General features: G+C 35.5%; 1 protein-coding gene across 1 annotated transcript in view; it reads right to left on the reverse strand.

Annotated features, from left to right (window-relative positions):
• LOC111147178 (transmembrane protein 196) overlaps positions 1 to 3,658 on the reverse strand; it is a 48,156-nt gene extending 44,498 nt beyond the window's left edge. The window contains exon 1 of the mRNA XM_022503067.1: positions 3,512 to 3,658. Coding sequence (XP_022358775.1) covers positions 3,512 to 3,658 — 147 coding nt within the window. The remainder of the gene's footprint in view (positions 1 to 3,511) is intronic.
• Between the last annotated feature and the right edge of the window lie 10,914 nt (positions 3,659 to 14,572).

The raw sequence follows: 14,572 nt of genomic DNA on the forward strand, positions 1-14,572 counted from the left end.
CTCATTGTTATCTGAAAGTATTGTCTTCCTTTAGGCTTTCAACAGGTGACTCTATTAGCTATAAGAGGTAACTAAGAAGAAGCTAAAACCCTGTAAGGAATTCACGGCTTTCTTTCTCTATACAATTTCAGTGAAATAATTTTTTTCCTAATTGTCCACACCTTTAACTGATCACAGGGAGCACCCTTGCCTGACTATGAAATAGTGACTGGAAATATAAGCACCCATCTCATGAATTTTTAAGCTCTTTATTTTATTTTACTATTTTATTTTTAAGGCACATTTTAAAAAAATGTGTGTATTTGGGTTCAAAGATCAAAATAGTTGCCTGAATTCTTAGTGCACTTGACTTAGATAGAAAGCTTATGATGTCAGAATACATACATAAAAAGTAATACCTTCCTAGTACACTTTTATTTGACTTCAAAAATTTAATTCAAAGATCTTGTAATAATGACAATAATGTGTTGAAAAAGACTTCATGACACCAATCAAAACACACTGATTATAGACTGTGGTTATCATGACAGGTTAATTATTATAAAATCCCATCTAGTGTTCATAAATAATACAGATTTTTAAATTCCTAAAATACCAAAGAGATCAATAATGTTGATCTAGTTTTCCTTTGCATTTCCTTGAATCTTTTCGGGAAGTGAGAATTGGCATTATTATTATTATTATTATTATTATTATTATTAAAAGTCTGAGGAAATAAATCTGTTGCCTCCAACTGGCACATAGCCTCTCGTGGTCTGGCCCCAACCATTCTTTCCATCCTTATCTTCCCCTCACACATAAGCACCAGAAAAATAGAGGAGACTATTTCATCTGGAATATAACCCATACCATCCCAGTTCGTGCTTTCATCCAGGCTACTTGAAAGGCTCTCATTTCTCATGCCCTTCACTGTCAGTCTGTGCACCCAGTATTAGTGGCTTGCATTCATTCAATGCTTACTACGCACAATGCTTTTACTAAGAGCGTTATTTCATTTGTGCCTTTTAACAACCCTATTTTACAGAATATGAGAAACTTTGGTAGTCATCCAGATAGTAAATGACAGATCTGGGATCTGCACCCAGGTAGACTTCAGATTTCACCTGTGATGCATTAACTTAACACCGTGATACATAAATTACAAGTCCCAGTAAACTGTCAAGGTCTAGAGAAAACAATTGTTCTCCCATGGATATTTCATTGACTTCCCCAACTTCTCTCCACTATATCTGCCCCTGTATCTCCCTGAGTCAAACCTTAATTTCTCACCACTGATAAAGTTAGTAATGTACTCCTCTCATTTCCTCCGCTAGGTATTCTGATTCATCTTAATAGTCTTTGTGTCAAAGAGTGCAATGGTAAGCCCTCTATTGATAATGGTTAAGTGAATTCATCATTGACAGATATGAGATAATTCAGACTATATCACAAATGACCTCTGAAAAACAATTTAAAAAATCAATTTAGCACGTCTATAATGTAATAAGTAATGATCAAGACTGAGTATTTCTTCACAAATTTGATTTTTTAACTTAAGTTTATAAGAATGATCAAAGAAGTGATCCATTTGGGCATCCTAGTTTCAAAATTCATTCATTCAATTACATACATTTAAAAATATTTTTAAAACAGAATTCAAAACATTGTTCAAGGATCCTAGGGGAATTTTGGTTACTCTAAAGAACCAGTTGAAAATGGAACTAATTCTTCATGATAATGACTATATATACAGTCATTATCACGACTTGCTTTTATTTGCTTTTTATTGAGCTGATTCAAAAATTTATTTTTTTACTTGCTTTTTATAGAACTGATTCAAAAATTTATTTTTTTTTTTGTACAAATACGTATGTTGACTCATTTAGATAATGGTAAATTGTCTGGGAAGAAAAAAAAATGTTTTTCTTAAATACGCCAAGCAAATATAACCATTTTTTTAATTCTTGAAGATAAAATGGATACTTTAATATCATTTACAGACAACCTTCGTTTATTCACCCAATTTCTCACATTTAAGAGGGGAAGTAATTTGAAGAGTTATTTGTGTCTCCTCTCTTGCAAGCCATCAAAAGGTCACTTTTTCTCACCTTTGTTTTAAATTTTGGTATTATATATTTTTTTGACAATTGTCTCACAGAAGTTTTGAAGTCTATTTCTGTTTAAATAATAATAATAACACATAAGATACAGAATGACCAAATTTAAGGTTTGCCTTTTAGCCTTTCATATTTAAATTTGAAGTGTATATTGCTAAAAATTACATAATAAAGAAAAGGGTAATTATTTGCAGGTTATAGTAACTTACTGAATTCAGAACAAGGATTCTTAGGAAAAACTCAGTGTAAAAATTGAGTACCACCATTACTTTTCCTTTTAACTTTTGCAATTTAAAAACATTTGCCTCATTTTGAAAAATTAAAATAAAAAAAACTATTTTTCCACAGCACAATTGTACCAGTTTTTAAAATGCTAGAATTCCTTCAGGAATGAATTACTTTAAAAAGATTTTCTTAAACTTAGTCATTTTTCCCCCTCAGTGACTCAAAGCACAAATAACCAAACCATGATTGTTAATTACACCTATTGATCATCAGTGACAGAACAGCATCCTATTAAATTATCTTGGAAACTGGAAACAAGCTAGAAACCAAGAAACCAGCTATAGAACTTAAAGGAGAAGAAAAAATTATTTTCACTATTAGGCCCACACTAGGAATAGTGCAGTTATTTTATTGATTGTTGGTGGAAGAATTGGGTCTCTGAGTCTTTCCTGGAGATTCACCCAAAGCAAACAAGGTCATTGGGTCTGACATCTGACCTAGAGGAAATTAATGACCTTTTCTCTGAGCATTAGGTACTCTTTAAGCTGAGTTATTCTCCAATTAGAATGTTGTTACATATCATAGCATTCATTGTTCAACTTACTGCCTAGAACTTACAAAAGAGTTTTTAGATGTTAAGTATCAGAAAACTAGCAAAGAGATTAAGAGCAATATTTTCTGGGATAAAATACTCCTTTTACACTCACACATTTTTGTTCTATCAGTGTTACCTTTAGTGTACCTTGGACACTGTTGCCCAGAAATAAATGCATAAATCTACTCTTGCTTCTGATACAAGAAAATGATGTAACACGTTCATTTTGGTTTTTCCTTGTAAAAGAAACAGGCTAAGTGAGTCTGCCCTTGACAGGTGTGACTCCCTAATCAGCACCACTAGGCAGCCTGTGCAGCTTCAGCTAGTGGAAACTCCCATCCCCCACCCCCAACTTTAAACAAAGCCATTTAATTTGGTCTTAAGCCAAGGTAAGAGAAAAAAAAAATACCAATTAGTAAGTAAAAGGACAACATAAAGAGGCAGAGTCTGCCAACAAGAACCCACATGCAAGCCAGAGGAGATTTATGATTTTCTTCCCCAGGGAGGGAGTGACTAACGCACGCACACTGACCATCACCGTAAAGAGGTAAAGAGAGAGTGAAATGGCTCAACGTACACACACCCCGCTCCATACCGGGGACGAGTCTCCGAGCTGCGGCTTGTGCTCTCGGAGGGCCAGGCTGAAGCTGACCGCCCCCACGGCCACGCTGGATACCCCCAGCCCTATCTCCAGCACAGAGAGCACCAAGAGGCTCCCAATAATCTGGCCGCTGGTGCACATCCTTCCTCGGTCATCATTCCTTCCAGATCAGAGAGGGAAACCAACCATCTACCTTCTTCCTTCCACTATCCTCCTTACCCCTTCCGCCCCCTACCAGACCCCAAAACTTTTCTTTCTTCACCAGCGAAGCATTATCCACAAGGACTAGATTTCCAGAACCGGAGACCCTCTTCCCGGACTGGGCCAGAGCAAAAGAGTCGTTCCACCCCCTGGTACGTTCAGGCAGGAATTTTCCTTGGTTCGGTGGTCGGAGTCCAGGAGAAGAGAGTGCACCGGTAGAAGGGCTTTCTTTCAAGAGGCAGCCAGAAACCAGGAGCAAGGAGCCCCGCTCGCGAGGCGCTGTCCAGAGTTCTGCCGCTTCCCAAGTCTCTGCAGGAAACCTGCTCGCTTCTAACCTCCCAGACCCTTCAGACTCCCCTTTCTTTCCTGGCGGAGGAGATGAACCTTGCTTCCCGGAGATCCAAAGCGGAACTGCTCAGAGCCTCTCTCTCTCTCTCTCTCTCTCTCTCTCTCCTTCTCGTCTCTCTCCTTTGTTTTCGTGGTAACACAAAGTGCTTCTGCGAGTCCTTCGGTCCCCAGGCTGAGCGGGCGGATATATTCAGTACCACGCTCCTCGCTGTTGCTGTGTCGCCAGAAAAAGCGACCTTGTCTGATGGCCTTTCCCCGTCTGGGTTTCTTCTCCCTCGTCGTCGTCCTCTTCCTCCCCCTCTCTCTTGGTCTGATTCTCTTTCATTTCAGTGACCTCATTGGGATTTGAGAGGTTGATGGAGGAAGGAAAAGCTGATGTGGGTCTACTCTTGGCTGGCTCCTGACCAGCCCCGCCTCGCGACCCTGACCACAGTGATCCAAAGGATTCCTACCTCTTCATCTCCCCTACTCGCTCCCTTCCGGGCTTTTATCCAGATGGAAGGGGAGGGATGCCTACGTCAACGTGGGGCTCATTCTGTGTGAAACTTTCTTCTGCGTGCGCACGGGGTAGGGTGGGGGCGCACTGGGCAAAGAAAGGCAGAAAGAGCAGAGGGGTGGAGAAAGGCCAGACTCCTAAATTCCCTAAGACTCCCTAGGACACCCAGGAACGCCTCTTTCTAAAGAGCGAGACTCAAGCCTGTTCATAAGGAGTACCTACTCTCCGTTGTCACGACCTGTCCTTTGTGTGTCAGTGGCAGAATGGTGTGGAGACGCAACTAGAGGGACAGTCTTCTGTGGGGATATTGGTCGCTGTTCCTCTCCAAACGGCAGACCCTTACTCTTACCCAGCAGCAATGCTACACGTTTGGGATACATTGTCAGACTGAGCACAAACTGGAACCCTGTGTTCTCGAATTCAAGAGATGTATACATTTAAGTATTTCATTGGAAAGGGCATTATTAAAAACAAAAATCTGGCTCGTTGAACAACTGACAGTCATTCAGAATCATTAAGGCAGGAGCCAACACTAGCTTGGGTGTTTTGTATTGTAGTCTGATGCATATGGGACTCCGGAAGTCTAGGAATTGCTGTGTCTGGGCCCCATTTTCATGTCCCTGGTTTTACCTCATGAAAAATCACAAGGTAGTTCATCAGGGAGACTCAGGGAGCGGGGGAGATGAGAAGGTGTTTTGGGGGTATGAGCCATCTTTCTCAAAAACTGGGTTTCACAATTGGAGATAAATGGAAGGAAAATAGAAGGAAGGACCGTTAAGAAACCTTATACAAAACCAGGACACCTTGACCTCTGAATACATGCAAACCAGTGCAATGCAGGCATCTCTCTGATTCGAAGTTTCTTTTTTTAGAGCCTCAATGCTGAGATCACTAAAGCTGAGTGACATACAATCTATACAGCATAAGCGCCAATTTCAGTTTTCTTAAATTTGGTTCAGGGCTTGTTCAATAGTGTAAATTCAATTCTACACTATAATATACTTTCTTTATATTTATACTCTACATTTTAAAAAACTTGAGTCCTCTCTTCTCCTAAAAATATAAAAGCAGGAAGAATGATAACTTATTAGGCCTTAAAGAGTCTTCAGTTTTTGTGAAATTTGGGGAACAACTTAAACACTTATGCTCATTCGTGAATTCATTTTCTGTATCTTGAAAACTCAGTCTGCCAGACAGCCAATTGTTAGAATCCTTCAAATATTTTTTGGGTTTTAATGAAACACAGTTGATTTTATTTAAATCTTGTAGAAGTCATCTAAATGGTCCAATTTATATGTAGAAATAATGAAGTATCTAGGTTGCCTAATTTTGGTCTGTCTTTAGTTACATCTTTTCCTTTTTTTTTTTAAATTCTTCTCCATTTGAAAGAGAATAACAAGCTACAGTAATTACTAAAACAGATTGGTTAATACAGACATTTGGGAGGAGTGTAACTTATAGGAAGGGAAATTAATTTTATAGGAACATACAGGTAGTGTTAACAATAGGTGGATTTCAAAGAGAGAAAGAAATGAGTAAGTCACATATTATGTTTGAATTATCCCTGAATGTGATGGCTAGAAATATGTTTACTTAAATACCCCAAAGCCTAATCATATGCCTGAATATAACAAACCTTGAGTGATCCTGGGTCATTAAAGCAAAGCCGAAACCTTACGAAAATCAAAAAATATGGAAGAAACTATAGCCATCTTCACTTACCAATAATTACAAGTGAGTCACACTTAAACAGAAACATTGATAGGAATAAAATGAAAAATAATAATTATCCATAGGAAATTATGTTCTGTGTTTAAAAACAGGGGGATCGATACTATTAGTCTTTCAAGAGAATATTACCTGTTCTGGGAAAAAAAGTCTATTTTGCATACCCTTTTAAATGATATAAAAGTAAGCAAAAGGATCACTAAAATTTACTCATAATCATGGAAACCATAACAAAAATGGATTCAAACTGGCATTTTATATCTTGCAAAACTATTTGTTAGAGAAAGAATTATAGGATAAAACAGCAAATCAAATTAAAACTAAATAAATATATGCATAAATAGGGTACATTGTTATGCAAATACCAAAGGCTCTACAATAAAAAGGTTTCATTTTTTTTTATGTCATGTTACACCATAAGAGCTATTCATGAGATCCAGCGATACAAGGCTCAATCTTACACATTTTCAATAAAAGCCATAGTTTGAAAAATCTCAAGTTTGCCACCTGCTGGCTTGTTTATGATACAGTGAACATGAATGTGTAGGTAACTTAAAATAATTCTTATTAAACTTATTAGCTAATCAGGAAAAAATCCTTCATAATCACCCTCTTTAAGGACCTACGTTCTGCCAATAAGTACTTAAGAGTTCTGAGAAACTCGTGCCTTCATCTTCCCAAATAAGACCTATAGAAATTTTAATATATGGGTAACAGAAATTATAAGAGTTGGTAAAAAAAAATACCACCTGTCTTAATAAAATGAATCAAGTGGAAGAAATAAGTAACTCAATCACTGATATAGATTTAGTAACTGAAAGGTCAAAATTTTAAACTGATCAGTTTTGGAATCTGATTTAAAGTGTTCAAGCTTTTATAAACTAAATTTATATAGTGACCCAAGCACTAGACGGAATGACTAATGAAGTCTAAAGATTAAGGAAAAGAAAAAAAAATCACAAAATCATTACAAACAATTTAGCAGCTTTTAAGTGTTACAAGTCTATATCTTAATACTCTTGAGTCAACATGGTTAGAAATGATTTTATCTAAAGACTTAGCATTTGATAAAGAGACTGCTAAAAAAGGGAAAAAGAAAACAATATTTTGAAGATATGTTTTCTTATTCAAATATTAAGAAGCAGAGACAATTAAAAGTGAATTTGTCTTTTCTTTTCTACTATCTACTACGATAGTAGATGTTAGAAGTCATTATCTAATAGTATTGTCAGTGCTTACAAAAATTAGAGAAAGCACAGTGTACTTAGTACTGTATTTATCATAATTTCCCATTTATGCCTGAAATATTCTTTGATTACTAACAACTGTTATCATGAAAAAAAAAACCCCAAATGATGTATTTTACAGTATTTCTACTCTTAATAAAGTATGGGTGGGTATTTCTACTCCTGGCCAGTATAGGGTAAATGGATTGGACTACTTCCCTACTATATACAATGTATTCAAATAAACTGTTCGGATACTATATGACAAGCAGTGCAGCACTGTAATCTTCAGGAAAGGAGAAATAAGCAAGGTTTTCTATTCTGGTCTTTCTATGAGAAAAGGAGTACCAAGCAGAACATGGTGGTCTTACTGAATTTCTGGGGTATATAGCAGAGTTTCTGGAGGCTATTTTCAGGACAAAGTATTAGAAAGGAGGGTATTTCATGGAGAAATAGATCTCCATAGGGATCACTTGAGTCTGCTGTTAAATTCTTAGCCACACAGTCATGGGATATAACTCCATAAGCCCTCAAGCAGAATGATTCGAAAACTAAAATCTGAAGCTTACAAGATGTCACAGAACGTTAAGATTCATAGCAGCCAACAAGACTCTTCGTTGAACACTCAGCCTTCAGTGGAACTCAGGTGGGGCACACATAGGTAATAGGGCTAACCTACACCTGAAGTAAAGGCAACTCTATATCTGACCTGAAAATACTTCAAAACAGGCCTCTAAAATATCAGTCTATTCTGTAAGTAACTTAATAAAGTTTAACACATCTTAAAGAAAATGATAAACCATCACTCAACAGTGTAAAAGTCAGAGTATACACTATCCAGTTATCTGAAATACAAAAAAAGTTGGAAAATATGATCGATAACTGAGATATCAGAGATGATGAAATTAGATAACATTTTAAAATCTCTATTATAAATATTAGAAATATGTTCAAAAATGAAGAGGAAAACATTAATGTGATACTATATAAATTGAAGATATAACAACAAAGTACAACTTCTACAGATGAAAAATGGTATATCTGAAATTTAAAAAAGTACATTTGAAAGTAATAGCAGATTAGACACTAAAGAAGAAAAGATCAGTGAACATTAAGATATAGCAACAGAAATTAGAATTACAGCCAAAAAAAACCCCCAAAACAACAAAAAACCCCAAGCCCACAATATAAATTAATCACTGAAAAACTAAAAGTGAAAGACAGAGAGAGAGAGAGAGTGTGTGTCATTAACATGTAGGGGAATTCAAGAAGTGAGGCATAGATATAATATAAATTCTAGAAGAAGAGGCAAGCAAAAATACTTGAAGTAATACTGGCTTATTATTTTCCAAATGTGGTGAAAACTACAAACTCACATATCCAAGAAGTTCAATAAATAACAAGTAGGATAACACAACAAGGCATATTACAATCAAATTGCTGGAAATCAGTGATAAGGATTAAAAATTAGAAGCAGTCAGAGGAAAAAGGACAAATATGTACAGCGGAAAAGATGCAGGAATTCCAGACTTCTCATTTAAAATTATTCAATCCAGAGGACAAATGAATGACATTTTAAAGTACTGAAATTTAAAAACAAACAAAAACCCTCTATTAACCCAGAATTGTATACACAGAAAAATGCTTTAAAAATGAAAGGAAAACAGATTCATTCAGACCAAATGCTGAAATAATTTACTTAGTAAATGTATTTAATAAAGACATAAGATATTCACCATAAGAAATACTAAAAGAAATATTATTCAAGTAGAATTACAAGATATGCCAGAAGGAAACTTCTGTCTATACAAAGGAATACTGCGCATCATAATGGTAGATATGTTGGTAACCAGAAGCAATATTTTTGCATTGTTTCTGTAATCAAGACCAGAGATGCCATGCAAGATACAGTTTCCAATTCTAGCACAGCCAGGAAAATTAACAGCTAAAACAAAGGAGAAGGCCCAAATTCTTGCAGCCAGAAAAGATGCAGGTTTCACACCACGTCCTTTCTTTTTTATTTTTATTTTGTTAAGTTTTCATTTAAATTCCAGTTAGTTACAATATAGGGTAATATTAGTTTCATGTGTACAATATAGTGATTCAACACACAACACCTGGTGCTTATGATAACAAGTGCCGTCTTTAATTCTCATTACCTATTTCACCCATCCCTCCACCCTCTTCCCCTCTGGTAACCAGCAGTTTGTTCTCTACAGTTAAAAATCTGTTTCTTGGTTTGTTTCTCTCCTTTCTCCCCCTTTGCTCATTTGTTTTGTTTCTTAAATTCTACATATGATGAAATGATATGAAATTTGTCTTTCCCTGACTTATTCCACTTAGCATAATACTCTCTAGCTCCATTCTTGTCATTGAAAATGGCAAAATTTCATTCTTTTTTATTGGCTCAGTAATATTATATTTTCTCTAAATATACCACTTCTTCTTTATCTGTTCATCTACTGATGGACACTTGGGCTGTTTCCATACTTTGGCTATTGCTGACAATGCTGCTGTAAATATTGGGATGCATGTATCCCTTTGAATTAGTATTTTTGTATTCGTTGGGTAAATACCTACTAGTACAATTGGCTGGATTATAGGGTATTTCTATTCTTGACTTTTTAAGGGAATGCCATATTGTTTTCCAGAGTGGCTGCACCAATTGGCATTCCTATCAACAATGCAAGAGGTTTCGCCTTTCTCCACATCCTTGCCAATACTTGTTGTTTTCTGTGTTGTTAATTTTAGCCAGTCTGACAGGTGTGAGGTGACATCTCATGTAGATTTGATTTGTATTTCCCTGATGATGAGTGATGTTGAACATCTTTTCATGTGTCTATTGGCCATCTGGATGTCTTTGGAGAAATGTGTATTCATGTCCTCTGCCCATTTTTTAATTGGGTTATTTGATTTTGGGATGTTGAGCTTTATTAGTTCTTTATTTATTTATTTTTTAAAGATTTTATTTATTTATTTGACAGACAGAGATCACAAGTAGGCAGAGAGGCAGGCAGAGAGAGAGGAAGGGAAGCAGGCTCCCTGCTGAGCAGAGAGCCCGATGCGGGACTCGATCCCAGGACCCTGAGATCATGACCTGAGCCGAAGGCAGTGGCTTAACCCACTGAGCCACCCAGGCGCCCCTTTATTAGTTCTTTATAAATAAACCACCTAACCTTATACCTAAAGGAGATAGAAAAAGAACAAATAGAACCTAAAGCCAGCAGAAGGAAGGAAATAATAAAGATCAGAGTGGAATTAAATGATACAGAAGCTAAAAACAATAGAACAAATCAATGAAACCAGGAGCTGGTTTTTTGAAAAAATTAATACAATTGATAAACCTTTAGCCAGACTTATTTTTTTTAAAGATTTTATTTTTATTTATTTGACAGAGATGACAAGCAGGCAGAAAGGCAGGCAGAGAGAGAGGAGGAAGCAGGCTCCCCACTAAGCAGAGAGCCCGATGTGGGGATCGATCCCAGGACCCTGGGATCATGACCTGAGCCAAAGGCAGAGGCTTTAACCCACTGAGCCACCCAGGTGCCCCGGTTAGCCAGACTTATTAAAAAGAAAGGAGAAAGGACCCAAATAAATAATATCACAAATGAGAGAGGAGAAATCATAACTCACACCATAGAAATACAATTACAAGAGAATATTATGAAACACTACTATGTATGTCAGCAAATCAGAAAACCTGGAAGAAATGGATGAATTCCTATAAACATATAAACCACCAAAACTAAAACAGGAAGACTAGAAAACTTGAACAGACTGATAATCAGTAATGAAACTGAATCAGTACACAAGAAACTTACAGCAAATCAAAGTTCAGGGCTGGATGGCTTCACAGGGGAATTCTACCAAACCCTGAAGGAAGAGTTAATATCGATTCTTCTCAACCTACACCCATTTCTAATTTCTGATACCCTTATATTTAAAAAAATGAGTGCTAAGATATAATACTTCTGTTATATGTATCTCAACTGGGGGCCATTTATATAATTACTCCAGGGGCAAAGAAATTGATAAGAACAAGCTCTTAGGTTGCATTAATAAATACAAAAGTAGATTAGCACAGAATGGTAGAAGTGATAGAACCTTGAGAAACCCTCTTGTTTGACTTCATTCTATATTTAGATCCTTTCTACCACATTCCTAACTTCTTCCTCAACTCTTCCAGTCACCAGGAACAGATTACATTTTAAAAATTCTGCATATTAAACCAGCATTTACATTTTTGTGAATTCCATCCACTGCACTCAATTCTATCTTCTGGAATAACAAAAAACAAGTAAACACTATTTTTATTGTCATAATCATGCAAATATCTTGCAATTTTCATGACTATGTCACATCCAGTGTTTACAGGAGAAATTTCCAAGTCCCTTCAAGATCATTAAAAAATGACCCAGACCACTGCTAATAGGGAGTTTTAACTTGTCCCTGTTTCTCTAAAGTAAAAATACATATTTGAAGTATAACGTGTGCATACCATCCAATAAGAAGCAAGTAGTGGAGGATAATTTTCTCAGTAGTTCTATATTTTTGTAAATGTGCCCTCTGAACCACTGATTCAGGCCAAATTTTCAACCAATTAAAACTTCAGATTATTTTTCCAGTGGACTGTCCTGTTTCCCCAATCTTGTACTCAGACAGTTGATTTTTTTTTTTTTTTAATCTAAGGGCAGGTTCATTCATTTATCACTATCTAATTTCATCTTGTTGGCTTTGGCCCATAAATTTTTCCTGCTGGAATCTTTTTGAATGCTCTTTCTGTCATGGCATGCACTAGCTTGTCCTTCCAGAATTATATGTCATATGCCCCCAAGCAGTGGGCCTCTTCTGGTCTCATTCTTCTTGTTCTGAACATTTCTAAAAATGTCATTTTTGTTGTCTTTGGCATTTTTAACAAGCTTCTGCTCATTTACGCTTTGCTTTGCTCTTTATTTCCAGATTTCAGCTACTCTAGGGTTTAATCATCATGTATACATCCCAACTTTCAGCTTTTCATATTTCCCTCAAATATATGCTTATCTGAATCGTTCTTGGACAGGTTCAAGATTTAATGATTTTTACCCTTTTCTTGTCCCTTAAATGGGGAATTATAGTTATAATCAAACTGGTTTTAAGAGATTCCTGTCCAGTTCAGCTATCAGATAGCTGAAGTATCTGGCTAGGGGCTTTTCTTACAAACTGTAGAAATTTGGGTATATATCTTACTAGGTCAATATTTGTTTCCCCTATCTTGAGTTGACACTAGCTTATAAACTCACTGAATAAATACTTAACAAATATCTGCTGAATACATGAAAAATAAAAATAAAAAGAGAATGACTGAAAACAGAGATGTTATTTTTCCAGGACTTTATCCACAACTTCAACTACTTATATTTATTACGAAAAATCAAATCAACATGGTAATCCCTCTACTTGCTTCCCTCACGACTCATTTAAAAATAAAAAGTGAAAGGCGAATAATGACCTGGAAAAAAGTGAGAAACAATTATGACAGTTTCATTCTTCACATATAAATAGCTATTTCCAGCCAAAAAGAAAGCAACTTGATTGAAAATGTCACAATGTATGAACAAGCCCAATGTATGAACAAACCATGTTCATACCCAAACAAATATAACAAATGGCTAGTTTTTTATTTTAAAATGATAATTAGTATCATTGGGGTGAAGTTAAATGGCTATTTTCATAAATACTGTAGAGATCTAAATAGGTACAATATTTTTAAAAGGTATTTAGTAATATATTTAATATATTTATACATTTTACCTATTTAGTAATATAAATCAGGACTTGGTAATTTGACTTATGCATTTTTATTCTAGTAAACTATTGATAATCAAAAGGATTACATATAAAAATGTTTATAACAGTATCATTTGAAGAAAAAAGTTAAAACCAGCTTAATTTTCCAGCTAAAGACTAAAACTAAAGAACTGTAAAGTTATAAAATAGGATAATTTACAGTCATTAAAATTATATTTTAAAATCATATATTATCTAGCAATAAATGACTTGAAACTGCACTTTAAAAGTCACGTAAGGGGCGCCTGGGTGGCTCAGTGGGTTAAGCCTCTGCCTTCGGCTCAGGTCATGATCTCAGGGTCCTGGGATCGAGTCCCACATCGGGCTCTCTGCTTAGCAGGAAGCCTGCTTCCTCCTCTCTCTCTCTCTGCCTGCCTCTCCGTCTACTTGTGATCTCTCTCTGTCGAATAAATAAATAAAATCTTTAAAAAATAAAAAAATTAAAAAAAATAAAAGTCACGTAAGTAAACAAAACAATCCTAATTTTCTTAACAAGTATGAATATAAAGAACACTGCAAGGAATTACACATTTTATTAGTGCTCTAGGTGGTGATTATAGATGTTTTTATTCTCTCCTTTATACTTTCTGTACTTTTCAATTTGTGAACAAAAACTTGTATTAATTTTTAATCAGAAAAAGTTATACAATGAGAAACAGGAACTAAAAAGCACAGCAGTCTGGGGTTGCTTAATGTGGGTGGGAAAATATCTATGAATCTCAATACCTCCACAGAATGTCATTATATGTAAATTTAGTTTAAAATTCTAAGGTAATGATAATGTTTGAAAATTAAAGTTATATTAAATATTCCCAGCTTAAGAAGCTAGGCTAAGAAATCAGAAGTTTAAAAATAATTTTTTTAATCAGAAATCTTAAAATTAAAATAAATATACATTCTTCTGCCCTTAAGGAATAATAAGGGAATAGGGAAATTACAATGAGAAGAAGAGTTTATTCTTCCAGTGATAAGCCATAACTGTGGTAGATCATATGCCACAAGGACTGAGTAAGCATAAGGTTTCTGAGATTTCAAAGCAAACACTTTTTGTTCAGCTGACACTCTATCCTCTCAGCTTGTATGCCAGTTGCTGGGAATAAGTAAGAAACATCATTAGTTCAGTTCACTTTCTGAGGTCACTGAGACACAAATAAAATTAGTATTTTATTTTATTTTACTTCCTGCTTCTTCAATTAGTAAGATCTTGAAGAATAAAAGCAGCTTTCACAT

Source organism: Enhydra lutris, unplaced genomic scaffold (genome assembly GCF_002288905.1).
Source record: "Enhydra lutris kenyoni isolate GAN:26980312 unplaced genomic scaffold, ASM228890v2 scaffoldscaffold16, whole genome shotgun sequence".
In the NCBI taxonomy this organism is placed as follows: Eukaryota; Metazoa; Chordata; class Mammalia; order Carnivora; family Mustelidae; genus Enhydra; species Enhydra lutris.